The sequence below is a fragment of the Jaculus jaculus genome, chromosome 6 (genome assembly GCF_020740685.1).
Source record: "Jaculus jaculus isolate mJacJac1 chromosome 6, mJacJac1.mat.Y.cur, whole genome shotgun sequence".
Classification (NCBI taxonomy): domain Eukaryota; kingdom Metazoa; phylum Chordata; class Mammalia; order Rodentia; family Dipodidae; genus Jaculus; species Jaculus jaculus.
The window spans coordinates 141,851,972-141,867,307 of record NC_059107.1 but is presented as its reverse complement, the minus strand read 5'-3'; the positions used below and the strand labels follow the sequence as shown (position 1 = coordinate 141,867,307).

At 42.4% G+C, this 15,336-nt stretch overlaps 1 protein-coding gene across 3 annotated transcripts in view; it reads right to left on the bottom strand.

Annotated features, from left to right (window-relative positions):
• The window catches only part of Apaf1 (apoptotic peptidase activating factor 1), a 128,378-nt gene that overhangs the window by 83,163 nt on the left and 29,879 nt on the right, over positions 1-15,336 (bottom strand). For all 3 annotated transcript variants that reach the window (XM_004650202.2, XM_045152055.1, XM_004650204.2), the window contains exons 6-7: positions 2,933-3,045; positions 2,677-2,808 (exon numbers count right to left, since the gene is read on the bottom strand). In XM_004650202.2, the coding sequence (XP_004650259.1) occupies positions 2,677-2,808; positions 2,933-3,045 (245 nt within the window). The remainder of the gene's footprint in view (positions 1-2,676; positions 2,809-2,932; positions 3,046-15,336) is intronic.

Below are 15,336 nucleotides of genomic sequence, written 5' to 3'. Positions count from 1 at the left end.
ACTGCAAACCTTAAGTTGTGCCTGCCAGGTCAAATGAGCCAATGGGTACAATAGTACCATGTCTATTATGGGGGAAACCAAACACTCTCTACATAAACTGGGAGCCCACTCCACAGAGGGAACACATACCTGATACTGAAAACCTATGACAGGGGAAATCATGAGCCCTAGGAGTGTAACGCCTGTTGGTGTCTGACTAAATACATATATTACGCTCACCAAACTACCTGGTAGTATATTGGTTCATACCAATATATTAATGCTACTCTCACTTTTGGTTAGAGAAGCTTCTCTTTTTAGATGGCAGTGACCTATGGGATGACTCAAAGGCATCACAGTGCTGAGAAAAAGTGACAAAGTGCTCAGCACTAAAGCATCCCTATCATACCTTCCAAGGCTCAGAGTCTATTGCAGAAGATGTGGAGGGAAGACTATAAGAGCCAAAGGAAGGGTAGGACTCCTTACAAGGCACTCATCCAGACACAAAATGGCTTGGATATCCATGACCTCACAGTGCCTGGTACTACCTACATAAGACTAGTAGAATAGGAAGAAAAGATGATGACATCAAAATAAAAGATCTATAAATAAAAGATCGGGCATCAGTAAGCACTTCTCTTAATGTTCATATCCTTATATTAATGCTACTCTCACTTTTGGCAGAGAATCTTCTCTTTACAGATGGCAGTGACCTTGAGATGACTAACAAGGCATCACAGTGCTGGAAAGACGTGACAGGAGTGCTCAGTACTGCAATATCTATCCCACCTTCCAAGGCTCAGGGTCTATTGCGGAAGAGGTGGCGGAAGGAATGTAAGAGCCAAAGGAAGGGTAGGACTCCTTACAATGTGCTCCCCCAGACACAAAATGGCCCGGATATCTATGACCTCACAGTGCCTGACACTACCTACACAAGACCATCATCATAAGAGGAAAAGATCATGACATCAAAATAAAAGAGAGAATGATTGAGATGGGGAGGGGATATGATGGAGAATGGTGTTTCAAAGGGGAAAGTGGGGGGAGGAAGGGTATTACCATGGGATATTTTTTATAATCATGGAAGTTGTTAATAAAAAAAAAATTGAAAAGAAAAAAAAAAGATCGGGGATGGTGGTGCAAGCCTTTAATCCCAGCGCTTGGAAGGTAGAGATAGGAGGATCACCATGAGTTTGAGGCTAGCCTGAGACCACAAGGGGAATTCCAGGTCAGCCTGAGCTAGAGTGAGACCCTACCTTGAAAAACTAAAAAATAAAGCCAGATGTGGTGGCGCACGCCTTTAATCCCAGCACTCGGGAGGCAGAGGTAGGAGGATTGCCTTGAGTTCGAGGCCACCCTCGAACAGGGGAGGGCAGGGGAGGGCAGGGGAGGGTGGGGCGGGGCGGGGCGGGGCGGGGGCGGGGAGGGGAGGGGAGGGGAGGGGGAGGGGGGGGAGGGGAGGGGAGGGGAGGGGAGGGGAGGGGAGGGGAGAGGAGAGGAGAGGAAAGGAGAGATGGCTTAGCAGTTAAGGCATTTGCCTGCAAAGCCAAAGGATACCAATTCAATTCTCTAGGACCCACGTAAGCCAGATGCACAAGGGGTCACAGGCATCTGGAGTTTGTTTGCAATGGCTAGAGGCTGTGGTATGCCTATTCTCTCTCTCTCTTTGCCTCTTTCTGTCTCTCAAATATATATACATACATACATACATACATACATACATATATACACATACACACACACATATATACGTATATATATACATATATATATATATATATCTTAAAAAAAGGAAAAAGAAGTGACAATGGAGTGTTCAGCACTAAGTAAGACATCTCTATTAGAACCTCCAAGGTTCAAGTTTCATTGTGGAAGAGGTGGCAGAAAGAATTTTAAAACCAAAGGAAGGGTAAGACTGATTACAATATAATCTTCCAGACACAAAATGGCCTTGATATTCATGACCTCACAGTGCCTGACACGACCCACACAAGACTTTCATAATAGGAGGGAAGGATGACAACATCAATATAGAAGAGAGACTAATTGGAGAGAAGAGATTCAATGGAGGGTGGATTTGAGAAGGGTTCAATGGGGTAGAGAAGGGAATTATGATTTATTGTCTATACTTTTGGAAGCTGTCAATAAAGTTAAAAATAAATTTTAAAAAGAAATAAAATAAAAATACAAATTTGGAGGATAATAGCATTTTCTTATTAAATTAGAACATTAGTTTTATGAAATCTTGAAAAAAATTACTACTGACATTCAGGACATATTTCAGTTTGACAGTAAAGGTGATAACTTCATTTCACCCTTCTCCCTGAGACATTCTTTTAACATATAGTGGGCACAAGTCACATATTAGTCTAAAGAATGTGCTAATATCATAATATTATGTATTTACTTATTCACTTAAGGTACCAGGAAAGAACCTAAAATACTAAATATCAACAGGTGTAGTGGCACATGCCTTCAATCCCAGCACTTAGGAGGCTGAAGTAGGAGGATTACCTTCAATCTGAGGTCAGCCTGAGCTACGTCAACCTGAGCTAGAGTAACACTCTGCTTCAAAATAACAATATTAAATAACCTGGAAAATTTATGGATGTTCATGCACTAAATTATATTCATCAGTTAATTTACAAGGGGCATCAGTACCCCCCTCGTCCCCTCACACACAGTTAATAACCCTACCTTTGCACTCTTTGATAATACCATGAGCATATTCTGGCAAATCTGCTTTCTTCATATTAACAAAAAGAGACAAAATTTCAAGTCCTTTTTCTTTTCCTAGGCCACTCTCCACAGGGACAACATATTTAGGACCTGAAACAAAAATCACAAGACCTAACAATTTAATGCGCTACATATTTAGATAGAACTGAATGAAATATTTTAACTTAGTGTCTTTATTAGTAAGAGTATTATAAAGTAAATTAGTAATCCTTACCCATCACTGAGTCTGTAACACTCCTATCCCTGGTAGTAAGGAGAATCTGACACTGATTGTCAAAAGCTTTTAATACCCAAGGGTCCCAAACATCATCCAAGATCAAGAGAGACCTAAATTAAAAAAAAAAACACAAAAAACACTGAGTCATTTTAAGCTTCCTTTTAAAAGAAATCCTGAGCCAAGGTATAAGACAGCAGCCTAGCAGTTTCTCCCATGAATGAGAAGAGTTAAAACTGCAAGGACTGTCCCAAAGAGAAAAAGCAGGAAAAACACTAGGAATCAAGGCAGAGATGATAATAAGAAGGCACAAAAGCATGGAGAAACAGAGTGGATGCAGAGAAAAGAAGGAACAGTTAGTTCACAGTTCCAATCACATTTCCCAAGGCTAGGAGAGAGCCATAACCACAGGGTACACTGCACAGCCCTGGTGACAACAATTAAAAGTCCTGCCGGGCTGGTGGCACACACCTTTAATCCCAGCACTTGGAGGGAGAGGTAGGAGAATCTCTGCGAGTTTGAGGCCACCCTAAGACTACACAGTGAATTCCAGGTCAGCCTGGGCAAGAGTAAGACACTAACTCGACAAACAAAAACAAAAGTCCTACCCACAGGAGAGGCATAGGAATGTGGTGGGCCAGGGACTCCTGTAGGGATTAAAGTAAAATTAACAGTATTATGCCCCATATCTTTTTTTTTTCCTCTTTTTTTTTTTTTCAAGGTAGGGTCTCACTGTAGCTCAGGCTGACCTGAAATTCACTATGGAGTCTCAGGGTGGCCTCAAACTCACGGTGATCCTCCTACCTCTGCCTCCCAAGTGCTGGGATTAAAGGCACGCGCCACCACGCCAGGCTGACACCCCATATCTTGGGGCCTACCGTTTGACAGTGAGTTATTCTGGGGACTTGAAAACAAGAAATGCTCATAAGTGAGGGAGCCTATGGTCACCACGCAACAGTACCTGGGTAGATGACCATGAGAGGAAGTCATGGAGAAGTGGAAAGCTGAACATGAACCCATTGAGAAGTTTAAGCAGCAGGGAGCTCTGACTGTGGAGAACTTGGGGACTGTAGCTCTGCCATCTATGGAGACAGAGGCCCCATCAATGTGGATTACTAAGGAGACTGAGAGCCTTGAACTTGCAATCTTCCTGCCTTAGCTTTCCATGTAGCTGGAGTAATAAGCCTGTGACACCGAGTCTCAACTGGCTTTTTGCTACTGTTTGAGCTCCTTATACATTCTAGATATTAAGCCACTGTCAAGTGAATAGTTTGCAGATACTTTTCTTTTTCTGCAGGTTGTCTCTTCACCTTGCTGATTGTTCGCTTTGCCATATAGCTGTTTGGTCACGTGTAGCCCATCTGTTTAAGCTTGCTTTTGTTGCCTGTGTTTCAGGGTCATATTCAATAGAAATCTTTGCCTCAATCAATATCCTGAAGCATTTCCCTATGTTTCCTTTTAATAGTATCATGTCTTTGATCCATTTTGAGTTTTTTAGTATGTTAAGAGCAGGGTCTACTTTTTCTGCATATGGTATCTAATTATTAAAGAGACTTCCCTTACCCCCGTACATGCTCATGTTTCCTTTGTTGAAAATCAACTGGCTATAAATGGGTTTGAGTTCTCTATTCTGTCCCATTGGTCTCTGTGTTTTGGTGGCAGTATTATACCACTTTGGTTATTACAGCTTTATATACATTTTGAGGCCAAACACTGTAATACCTCCAAGCTTTGTTACTTTTGCTCAGGATTGCTTGAAGATACATTGTGAATCCAAATCTCTGACGAATGTCACTGATGTTTTGATAGGAATTACAATGAATCTGGGGACTTTAGAGTACACAGTTTAACAATTCCTAATCATGGGATGTTTTCCATTTTTGTTTCTTTTTAATTTCTTTAATTTGTGTGTTTTCATCTTCATTGTAGAAGTCATTCACTACCTTGGTTTTATTTATTCCTCGGTTTTATTATAACTACTGCGATTGAGCTTGTTTTCAATTTTTTAGTATTTCATAATTGATAAATAAAAATACTGCTGCTTATCTAAGAGTACTAGCACTCTTGTATTCCCAGCACAAAGGAGGGTGAGGGCAAGATGATCAAAAATTGGAGGGCAGCCAGGCGTGGTGGCACACACCTTCAATCCCAGCACTCAGGAGGCAGAGGCAGAAGGATCGCTGTGACTTTGAGGCCACTCTGAGACTACATAGTGAATTCCAGGTCAGCCTGGGGTAGAGTAAGACCCTACCTCGACAAAAAAAAAAAAAAAAAAAAATGTTGACGGGCCAATTGAGATACACAGTTAAGTTTGAGGGCAGCTTAGGCTATACAGTGAAATCATGTCTCAAAAAGAAAAAAAACAACAGCTACTGATTTGTATTCATTGAAGGTTTAACCCTGCAATCTAAATGTATTCATTACCCACTGTTTCTGGTGGAGTCCTTAATATTTTTTATTAGTAAATCATGTTGTCTATAAAACAGGGACACTATGGTTTCTTCCTTTCTGTTTGAATGCCCTTTCTTTTTCCCATCTTACCAATCTGGCTAAGATTTCCAGCACTATGGGACTACAAATGGTGAATGGCCATGGGGCATATGTCTATAAGCTGAGCAGTGGGAAGGTTGAAGCAGGAGGATTACTAGCTCCAAGCCAGAGGGGCTACATAGTGAGATCATTTCAAAAGACCAAAAATAGGGCTAGAGAGATGGCTTAGCAGTTAAGGTACTTGCCTGAGAAGCCAAAAGACCCATGTTCAACTCTCCAGATACCACGTAAGCCAGACACACAAGGTGACGGAAGTGTACAAAGTCTCTCACACACACAAAATGGTACAACACGTCTGGAGTTTGGTTGCAGTGGCTGGAGACTCTGGTATGCCAATTCTCTCTTTACCTCTCATAAAAAATACACATAAAGGGCTGGAGAGATGGCCTAGCGGTTAAGCGCTTGCCTGTGAAGCCTAAGGACCCCGGTTAGAGGCTTGGTTCCCCAGGTCCCACGTTAGCCAGATGCACAAGGGGGCACACGCGTCTGGAGTTCGTTTACAGTGGCTGGAAGCCCTGGCGCGCCCATTCTCTCTCTCTCCCTCTATCTGTCTTTCTCTCTGTGTCTGTTGCTCTCAAATAAATAAATAAATAAAATTTTAAAAAAATTAAAAAAATACACATAAAGACCAATAATAATAATTTTATGTCATTCTCTGTTCCTGATCTTAGAAGAAACAACTTGAGCTTTCCCATATTCAACATGACATTAACTGTAGACAATCCTTCTATATTTAACTTTTTGAGTTTTTATAATGAAAGGATGCTGAGGAGTTTTATCTAATAGTTTAAAAGAATCCATTGAGGGGCTAGGAGGAGGGGGCTCATAGCTTTGCCAGGCATGGTGTCACACGCCTTTAATCCCAGCATTTAGGAGGCTGAGGTAGGAGAATTGCTGTGAGTTCAAGGCCAGCCTGAGACCACACAGTAAATTCCAGGTCACCCTGGTCTAGAGTGAGACCCTACCTTGAAAAATTTAAAAAAAAATTAAATTAAAAAAAAAAAAAAGGTACTTGTTTGCAAAGTCTAACCCACTGGGTTTGGTTCCCCAGTACCCATACAAAGTCAGATGCACAAGGAGGTGGCCCATGAATCTGGAGTTCATTTCTATTGGCAAGAGGCCCCAGCATGCACACACACACACACACACACACACACACACTTTCCCTCTTCCCACCCCACTCTCCCTGCCTGCAAATAAATGCATGAAAATGTTGAATAAGGACTAGAGAGATGACATAGCAGTTAAAGTGCTTGCCTACAAAGCCTAAGGACCCAAGTTCAATTCTCCAGGACCCAAGTAAGCCAGATGCACAAGTTGGCACATACATCTAGAGTTCATTTGCAGTGGCTAGAGGCCCTGGCACACTCATCCTTCCTCTCTGTATCTGCCTCTTTCTGTTTCTCTTAAGTGAATGAATGAATGAATGAATGAATAAAATATTTAGAAAAATATTGAATAGAAGCATTCATTGAGATGATTATATCACTTTTGTCATTTGTTCTGTTGATGTAATATGATTGCATTTATTGACTTGTGAATGTTAGATCATCCTTACATTTCTAGGATAAATTCCACTTGATCTTGATATATAAATTTGTTTGTTTCACTGAGGCAGGGTTTCACACTAGCCCAGGCTGACCTGGAACTCACTGTGTAGCCCATGATGGCCTCAAACTCATGATGATCCTCTTACCTCAGCCTCCTGAGTGCTGGGACTAAAGATGTGCACCACCATGTCCAACTCTGTATCATTTATTTAAAAAATGCTTTATTTATTCATGAGAGAGAGAAAGGGGCAGAGAGAGAGAATCGGTACACCAGGGTCTCCAGCCACTGCAAATTCCAGAGACACGCATCGCCTTGAGCATCTGGCTTATGTGGGTACTGGGGAGTCAAGCCTGGGTCTTTAGGCTTTGCAGGCAAGTGCCTTAATGACTAAGCCCTATTTCCAGCCCTCTGTGTCATTTTTTGATGCATTGTTAGATATGGTTTGTTAGCATTTTGAGAATTTCTTCATCTACGTTTGTCAGAAATCTAGCATGTAGTGTTCTCTTTCTCACTCACTTGTCCTTGTGTCCTTATCTAGTCTTGGTAACAGGGTAACAATAACTTTAAAGCCGCTTTTTTGCCCTCTCATGGGCCCCTTGCTAGTTTCCCGGCGTCTACACATACTCACTCCCACATAAACACACACATACAAAAATTGGAAGCTAGGGCTGGAAGGATGGCTTAGTGGTTACGGCATTTGCCTGCAAAGCCAAAGGACCTAGGTTCGATTCCCAAGGACCCACATTAGCCAGATGCACAAGGGACACACACATCTGGAGTTCATTTTCAGTGGCTGGAGGCCCTGGAGTGCCCATTCTCTCTCTCTCTCTCCCCTTTCTCTGTCAAATAAATAAATAAAAATATTTTTAAAAACAAATGGAAGCTTTTAGTAGTAGTGATCATTGTTTTGTATTTCAGAAGTATTGAGTTTAGAAATTAGTTGTATAATACATACTGCCTTTGTATGTTTGTCTTTCTCATGTATTTTTAAATAACTAGTAATCTGTACTTTAATAAAGTTTTTCCTTGGTGTAAATTATTAAAAAAAAAAATTTAGAAGTTAGAGCCAGCTATGGTGGCTCATGCCTTTAATTCGTGTATTTGTTCAGTTTCAACAAATTCTCTTGTTGTTGCTCATCCGTTAAGGTCAAAGGCATGGTAGCACACACCTATACTATCAATACTCAGAAAACTAAGGTCAGAAGATTTTGAGTTCAGAGCCAACATTATCTACTTAGCAAGTTTGAGACAAGTTAGGCCACATAAGAAAATACTGTGTCCAAAAAATTAAGAAAAATGCAGGCCAGGCATGGTGGCATGTGTCTTTAATCTCAGCACTCAGGAGGCTGAGGTAGGAAGATCACCATGAGTTCAAGGCCTACCTGGGGCTACCGAGTGAGTTCCAGGTCAGCCAGGGCTAGAATGAGACCCAAACTCAAAAATAAACACAAAACAAAACAAAAAGGCTGGGGAAATGGCTCTGTGGTCAAAAGCACTTGCTTATAAAGCCTATTAGCCCAGATTCAATACCCCATGTGGTGGTTTGAATAATATAGATGGCCCCCAATATATTTAGTTGTTTATTTGTTTGTAGTTTGCATCTTTAGCCACCTGGCTGGAGGCAGTGTCACTGGATGATCTTAAGGTATGGTGGTGGGTTTCAGATTTCAATCTAAAGATATGCAAAGTGTGCCCAGCTGGAGTTCCTGAAGTGTGCTGTGCTGTGTAGCTTTTTGGCTTTTAGGCTTATGCTTCTCTCTCTCTGCTTGGGCCTGTGAAGGCAGGCCAGCTTCTTCTGCCATTATGGAACTTCCCCTGGATCTATAAGCTTCAATAAATATCCCTTCCTCCACAACTGTGTCTGGTCTGAAAGTTCATCTCAGTGAACCTGAAGCTGTCTTATACACCCCAGTATCTACATAACACCAGAAAAAAAATGTGGCAAAGTGTCTGTGTGATCCCAATAGCCTACAGTGAGAGGCAGAGCCAGGAGAAGTTTGTGGACCAATTCGTCTGATGTTCCTTTGCAGTAGCAAGAGATACTGCCTCAAAAGAAGGTAGACAGACAAGACACCTCTGCCTTGTCCTCTGACCTTCATACGTGCGCCATGGCATATGTACTACTACTTCCCTACCACACACAGACACACAAGTAAATAAAACTTTTAGTAACAAAAAAGTTTCAGCTGGGCATGGTAGCACACCTTTAATTTAACACTTGGGAGGCTGAGGTAGGATGGCCATGAGTTCAAGACTGGGCTACAGAGTACCAGATCAGCCTGGTCTAGCATGAGACCCTGCTTTGGATTAAAAAAATAAAATAAAAAAGAGCTGGGTGAGATGGCACATGGGTTCATCCGTGCCTTAACTCCCAGGATTTCAATTTCTTTTTTTTATTTAGTTTTTCAAGGTACAGTCTCACTCTAGCCCAGGCTGACCTGGAATTCACTATTTGGTCTCAGGGTGAACTCAAAAGCAATCCTCCTACTTCTGCCTTCCAAGAGCAGGAGTTAAAGATACATGCTATCACACCCAGCTTCAATTCCTTTTTTAAATATTTATTTATTTGGTTAGTTTTTTGAGGTAGGGTCTCACTCTAGCCCAGGCTGACCTGGAATTCACTATGTGGTCTCAGGGTGAACTCAAAGCAATCCTCCTACTTCTGCCTCCCAAGAGCTGGTGTTAAAAGTGTGTGCCACCATGCCTGGCTTCCAATTTCATTTTTTTTGTGTGTGTGTGCGCTTTTTTTTTTTCGAGGTAGGGTCTCATGCTAGCCCAGGCTGACCTGGAATTCACTATGGAGTCTCAGGGTGGCCTCAAACTCACGCAATCCTCCTACCTCTACCTCCCGAGTGCTGGGATTAAAGGCCTGCTCCACCACGCCCAGCTTCCAATTTCATTTTTAATTTGATTATTTTGAGACCTAACACATGGAATACCCTGAAGAAAGTTCTTTGTGGCTATGAAAAGAAAATGCATCAAGCACTTGCTAGGATTCTCTAAGGGTCCATTTGGTCTATGTATTATTTACTTCTGATATTGATTCATTTCTTTGGATGATCAGTCCAATGATGAAAGTGAAGTGCTGATGTCTCCACTTGTTATTGGATTAGAGTTTCTACCTTTAGATCTGTTGTTGTGTTATATAATTGGGCTCTACAGTATTGGGTGATACAAGTAAAATTATTTCCTCTTGTTGAGTTAATCTCGCGATCATTATACAACCACCTTCTTCGTAACTTTCTACATTTTGCCACAAATTTCATTTTATATCTGATTTTAAAGTACTCCTAGTCACTTCTGCTTTCTCTTTGCACAGTATTTTTTTTCTGTCCCTACCCTGTAACCACTAAGCCATCTCTCCAGCGCCAGATTTTTTTGAGGTAGGGTCTCACTCTAGCCCAGACTGATCAGGAACTTACACTACAGTCGATATAGTCACATCTCTGCTGAGATACATTACTACACCCACCTGCAAATGCTTTTTTTTTTTTTTGATTTTTTTAATTATTTATTTATTTATTTGAGAGCGACAGACACAGAGAGAAAAACAGATAGAGGGAGAGAGAGAGAATGGGCGCGCCAGGGCTTCCAGACTCTGCCAATGAACTCCAGACACGTGCGCCCCCTTGTGCATCTGGCTAACGTGGGACCTGGGGAACCGAGCCTCGAACCAGGGTTCTTAGGCTTCACAGGCGAGCGCTTAACCGCTAAGCCATCTCTCCAGCCCTTTTTTTGGTTTTTTGAGGTAGGTTCTCACTCTGGCTCAGGCTGACCTGGAATTTACTATGTAGTCTCAGGGTAGCCTCAGCAATCCTCCTACCTCAGCCTCCCGAGTGCTGGGATTAAAGGCATGTGCCACCACGCCCGGCTCAACTGCATTTTTTATTTTGTTTTTTAAGTTCTTTAATTCTAAGATTTCTGTTTGGACCTGTATTATGACCTACTCTGCTTCTTCATTCAGGTCATACACTTGTGTTAATTTGACCAAATTATCTGTCTGTAGTCTCTCGCAGCTCATTGAGTGTCCTTAAAGAGCCATTTTTTAAAGATATATTTTCATTTATTTGTTTATTAGAGACAGGGGGGGGGGGAGATAGAGAGAAGGAGCACGCCAGGGTCTCTAGCCACTACAAACAAACTCCAGACACATGCACCACCATGTGCATCTGGCTTATGTGAGACCTGGCAAATCGAACTTGGGTCCTTAGGCTTTACAGGCATGAGCCTTAATTGCTAAGCCATCTCTCTAGCCCAAAATTCATTATTTTAGGGCTGGAGAGATGGCTTAGTGATTAAGGTGCTTGCCTGCAAAGCCTAAAGACCCATGTTCAACTCCCCAGATCCCATGTAAGTCACAGGCACAAATTGGTCACACATATGCACAATGTGGCACACACATCTGGAGTTCAATTACAGTGATTGGGGGCCCTGGTTTATAAATACTTTCTCTTTCCCCCCCCCATAAAAAAAAAGGCCAGGGGCTGTGGAAATGGTTTAACAGCTACAGTACTTGCCTGCTAAGCCAAAGGACCCATGTAAGCCAGATACACAAGGTGGAGAATGTATCTAGAGTTCGTTTGCAATGGCTGAAGGCCATGGTATGCCCATTCACTCTCCCTCTTTCTATCTGCCTCTCTCTTCCTCAAATAAATAAATAAAATTTAAAAAAAAAAAAATTTAAAGGCCAGTCTGTTGAACTTACCTCAAAAAGAATTTTTTTCAATCATTATTTTAACTGGGCATGGTGGTACAAGCTTTTAATGCTAGCACTTGGAAGGCTGAAGTAGGAACATTATGAGTTCGAGGACAGTCTGAGACTACAGAGTGAATTCCAGGTCAGCATGGCTACAAATAAGACCCTATCTTGCAAAAAACCAAAAAGAATCATTATTTTTAATTCATTTTCAGGCAATTTGTCAATTTCTCTTTCTTTTGAGTTGTTGTGAAAGAGTTATGTCCTTTTAGAGGAATCATCTTAACTTGCTGTCTCATGTTTTTTGTTCTTGTTTTTATCTTTTTTTTATTTTGAGAGTGAGAAAGAGGGAGCGAAAGGGTGCCTCAGGGACTTCAGCCCCTGCAAACAAACTCCGGACATGTGCGCCCCCTTGTGGTGCGCTTGTGTCACTGTGTGTCTGGCTATAGGGACCTGGAGATTCAAACATGAGTTCTTAGGCTTCACAGGCAAGCTCCATAACTGCTAAGCCATCTCTCTAGGCCTGTTGCTGTTTTTTCAAGGTAAGGTCTCACTCTAGTCCAGACTTACCTGGAATTCACTTTGCAGCCCCAGATTGGCCTTCAACTCACAATGATCTTCCTACCTCAGCCTCCCAAATGCTGATATTAAAAGCATGTGCCACCATACCTGGCTCTTTTTCATGTTATTTTTATATCCCTAAGTTGAATTTGTACATTCAGTACAAAAGCCTCTAGTAGGGCTGAAGAGATGGCTTAGTGGTTAAGGCACTTGCCAGCAAAACCAAAGGACGACCCAAGTTTGATTCCCCAGTACCCAAGTAAAGCCAGATGCACAAAGTGATGCATGCATCGGGACTTTGTTTGCAGTGGCTAAGTGGCTAGAGGCCTGGGAGGGGGAAAGCATTGTCTTTATTTCGCTCTCTCTTTCTTTCCTCCTCTCTCTCTCTCTCTCTCTCTCTCTCTCATGAAATATTTTTTAAACATTTTTTTAAAGCCTCTAGTAGCTTTAGTAGTAGAAGACATTCTCCTGGTCGTGTGCTGTCCAGTGTGACTGAGTCTAAACGGACTTTGGTTCCACATCAGAACCAATGTGATTGCCTCAGCTCTAATGAGTATATGTGATGCCTGCGGGTATCTTAATGATGTAGGCTACAGGGGATTGTAAACTGTTCCAACAGCTAGGAAGCTCTCTAGGTGCCAAGCTGTGAGTCTGGGAACTCATCAATTTCCATGGGTCACATGGGGTGGGGCTGCTCTGCAGGTTCAGGGACACACAGATGGCACAGCAGCAGAGGACAGGCACCCAGTCTCTGAGCACTGTATGGGACAGACCTACTACAGCAGGCCCAGGTTAGCAAGACTCTGGAGAGCCAGTAGCAGAACAGGACACTTATCAATATCTGATGGCTACATAAGGACCAGGCCATAGCAGCAAATGCAGATGAGGATTTCATTAGTATCTTAGGACTTGCCTTGCTGTGGTCTTGAAAGGTTGACATGCTCAGGGCAGGCACCCAGCTATTTGCTGGGGTTTCAGAAAGCTTAATAACTCAAGACAGACTGATCAACTTCTCAGAGTTGTGGGTCAAAATATATTCTTGCTGGGCATGGCGGTGCACACCTTTAATCCTCGCACTTGGGAGGCAGAGGTAGGAGGACAGCTGTGAGTTAAAGGCCAGCCTCAGAATTCCAGGTCAGCTTGGGCTACAGCGAACCCTACCTTGAAAAACCAAAAAATATATAACATATACACTTATATTCTTTTTTTGTTTGTATGCTTTTTTGTGGTAGGGTCTCACTCTAGCCCAGGCCGACCTGGAATTCATTATGTAGTCTCAGGGTGGCCTCGAACTCACGGCAACCCTCCTACCTGGGATTAAAGGCACGTGCCACAACACCCAGCTATATATTTACAACATAAGCAGCAACTAAGCGATTATCTCCATTTAAGTTAATGAAAATCATATCATGGTTGTTAATAGTGCCTGGGACATAATTATACTAATTATAAAATTAATTATTTTTTGCACATGTGTGGTATGTGTGTTCCTATGTGTAGTTGTACACGTGGGAAAGTTCATGGAGAACAGAAGTCATCACTGGGTGTCTCCTGGGTCACTTTCCACCTTATTTATTGAGACAGGATCTCTCACTGAACTCAGGTCTCACAGATTCAGCTAGTCTAGCTAGCCAGCTTGCCCCAGAGATCCTGTCCCCACTTGCTGAGCACTGGGAATACAGACACACACCATATGCCCAGCATTTACATGGGTGCTGGGAATTTAACCTCAGGTACTGAGGCCTATGTGGCAAGCATTTTACCAACTGAACCATCTCCTTAGGCCCTAAACTATTAAAAGAGCAACAAATTCTTAAAATACATAAATGTAAAAGAGCAATATATGCTCCTTTGAAAACTAAGCAAAGTCAGCTGGTCCATGGAAATGCACACATTTAACCCCAGCACTTGGGAGGCAGAGGTAGGAGGATCACCATGAGTTCAAGGCCAACCTGGAACTACATAGTGAATTCCAGGTCAGCATGAGCTAGAGCAAGAACCCACCTTGGGGTGGGGGGCAACTAAGCAACCAGACTAGAGAGATGGCTTGGTGGCTTAGTGGTTAGGACACCTGTCTGCAAAACCCAATGACCAGAGTTCCATTCCCCAGTCCCCATGTAAATCCAGATGCACAGTGGCGCATGCATCAGGAGTTCATTTGCACTGGCTAAAGGCCCTAGTGTACCCATTCTCTCTGTCTCTGTGTGTCTGTCCCTGCTTACAAATAAATTATTTTTTAAAAAGCAACCCAACAAAATGGGTCCATAGCCAGGTGTGGAGGTGCACAACTTTAATCCCAGCACTTGGGAGGCAGAGGTAGGTGGATCACTGTGAGTTCAAGGCCACCCTGAGACTACATAATGAATTCCAGGTCATTCTGGACTAGAGTGAACCCCTACCTCGAAAAACCAACAACAAAAAGAAAGGTCCATGCAAAACCCTTCCAACTAGGGATACAATTCAGTGGTAGAGCACTTACCAAGTATTCATGAGGCCCTGGATTTGATCTGCAGCCTCACAAGGGGAAAAAAAAAAATCCCTTCCTCAGTCTTTTACCAGTTATCTACATTCATTTTCTTTACTGTTTTATGTCCGTCCCTTAGAAACAGTGATTAACTAAAGAAGTTTGCACATTTTGGTGAAGAGTTCACCCACCAGTTAAACTTCATGTTCTGGTCCTCAAAACCTCTAATGGTACCCAGGGGAGAATGTGGTAGAAGGACATAAGAACTGAAGTATAACTTTTAGGCCAAACAGTAGATAGACACTAAAAAGTGCTGGGATTAAAAGCATGCACCATCATGCCCAGGTTTTTACTTTTTATTCATGATGTTTTCATGTGACACAAAAAAAGGAAAGGAGGTGCTAGAGAGATGGCTTAGTGCTTAAGGCGCTTGCCTGCAAAGCCTGAGGACTCAGGTTCAATTTCCTAGTCCCCACATAAACCAGAGACACAAGGTGGTGCGTGCATCTGGAGTCTGTTTGCAGTGGCTAGAGGCCCTGGCACACCCATTCTCTCTCTCCCTCTATCTAAGTCAATAAATTT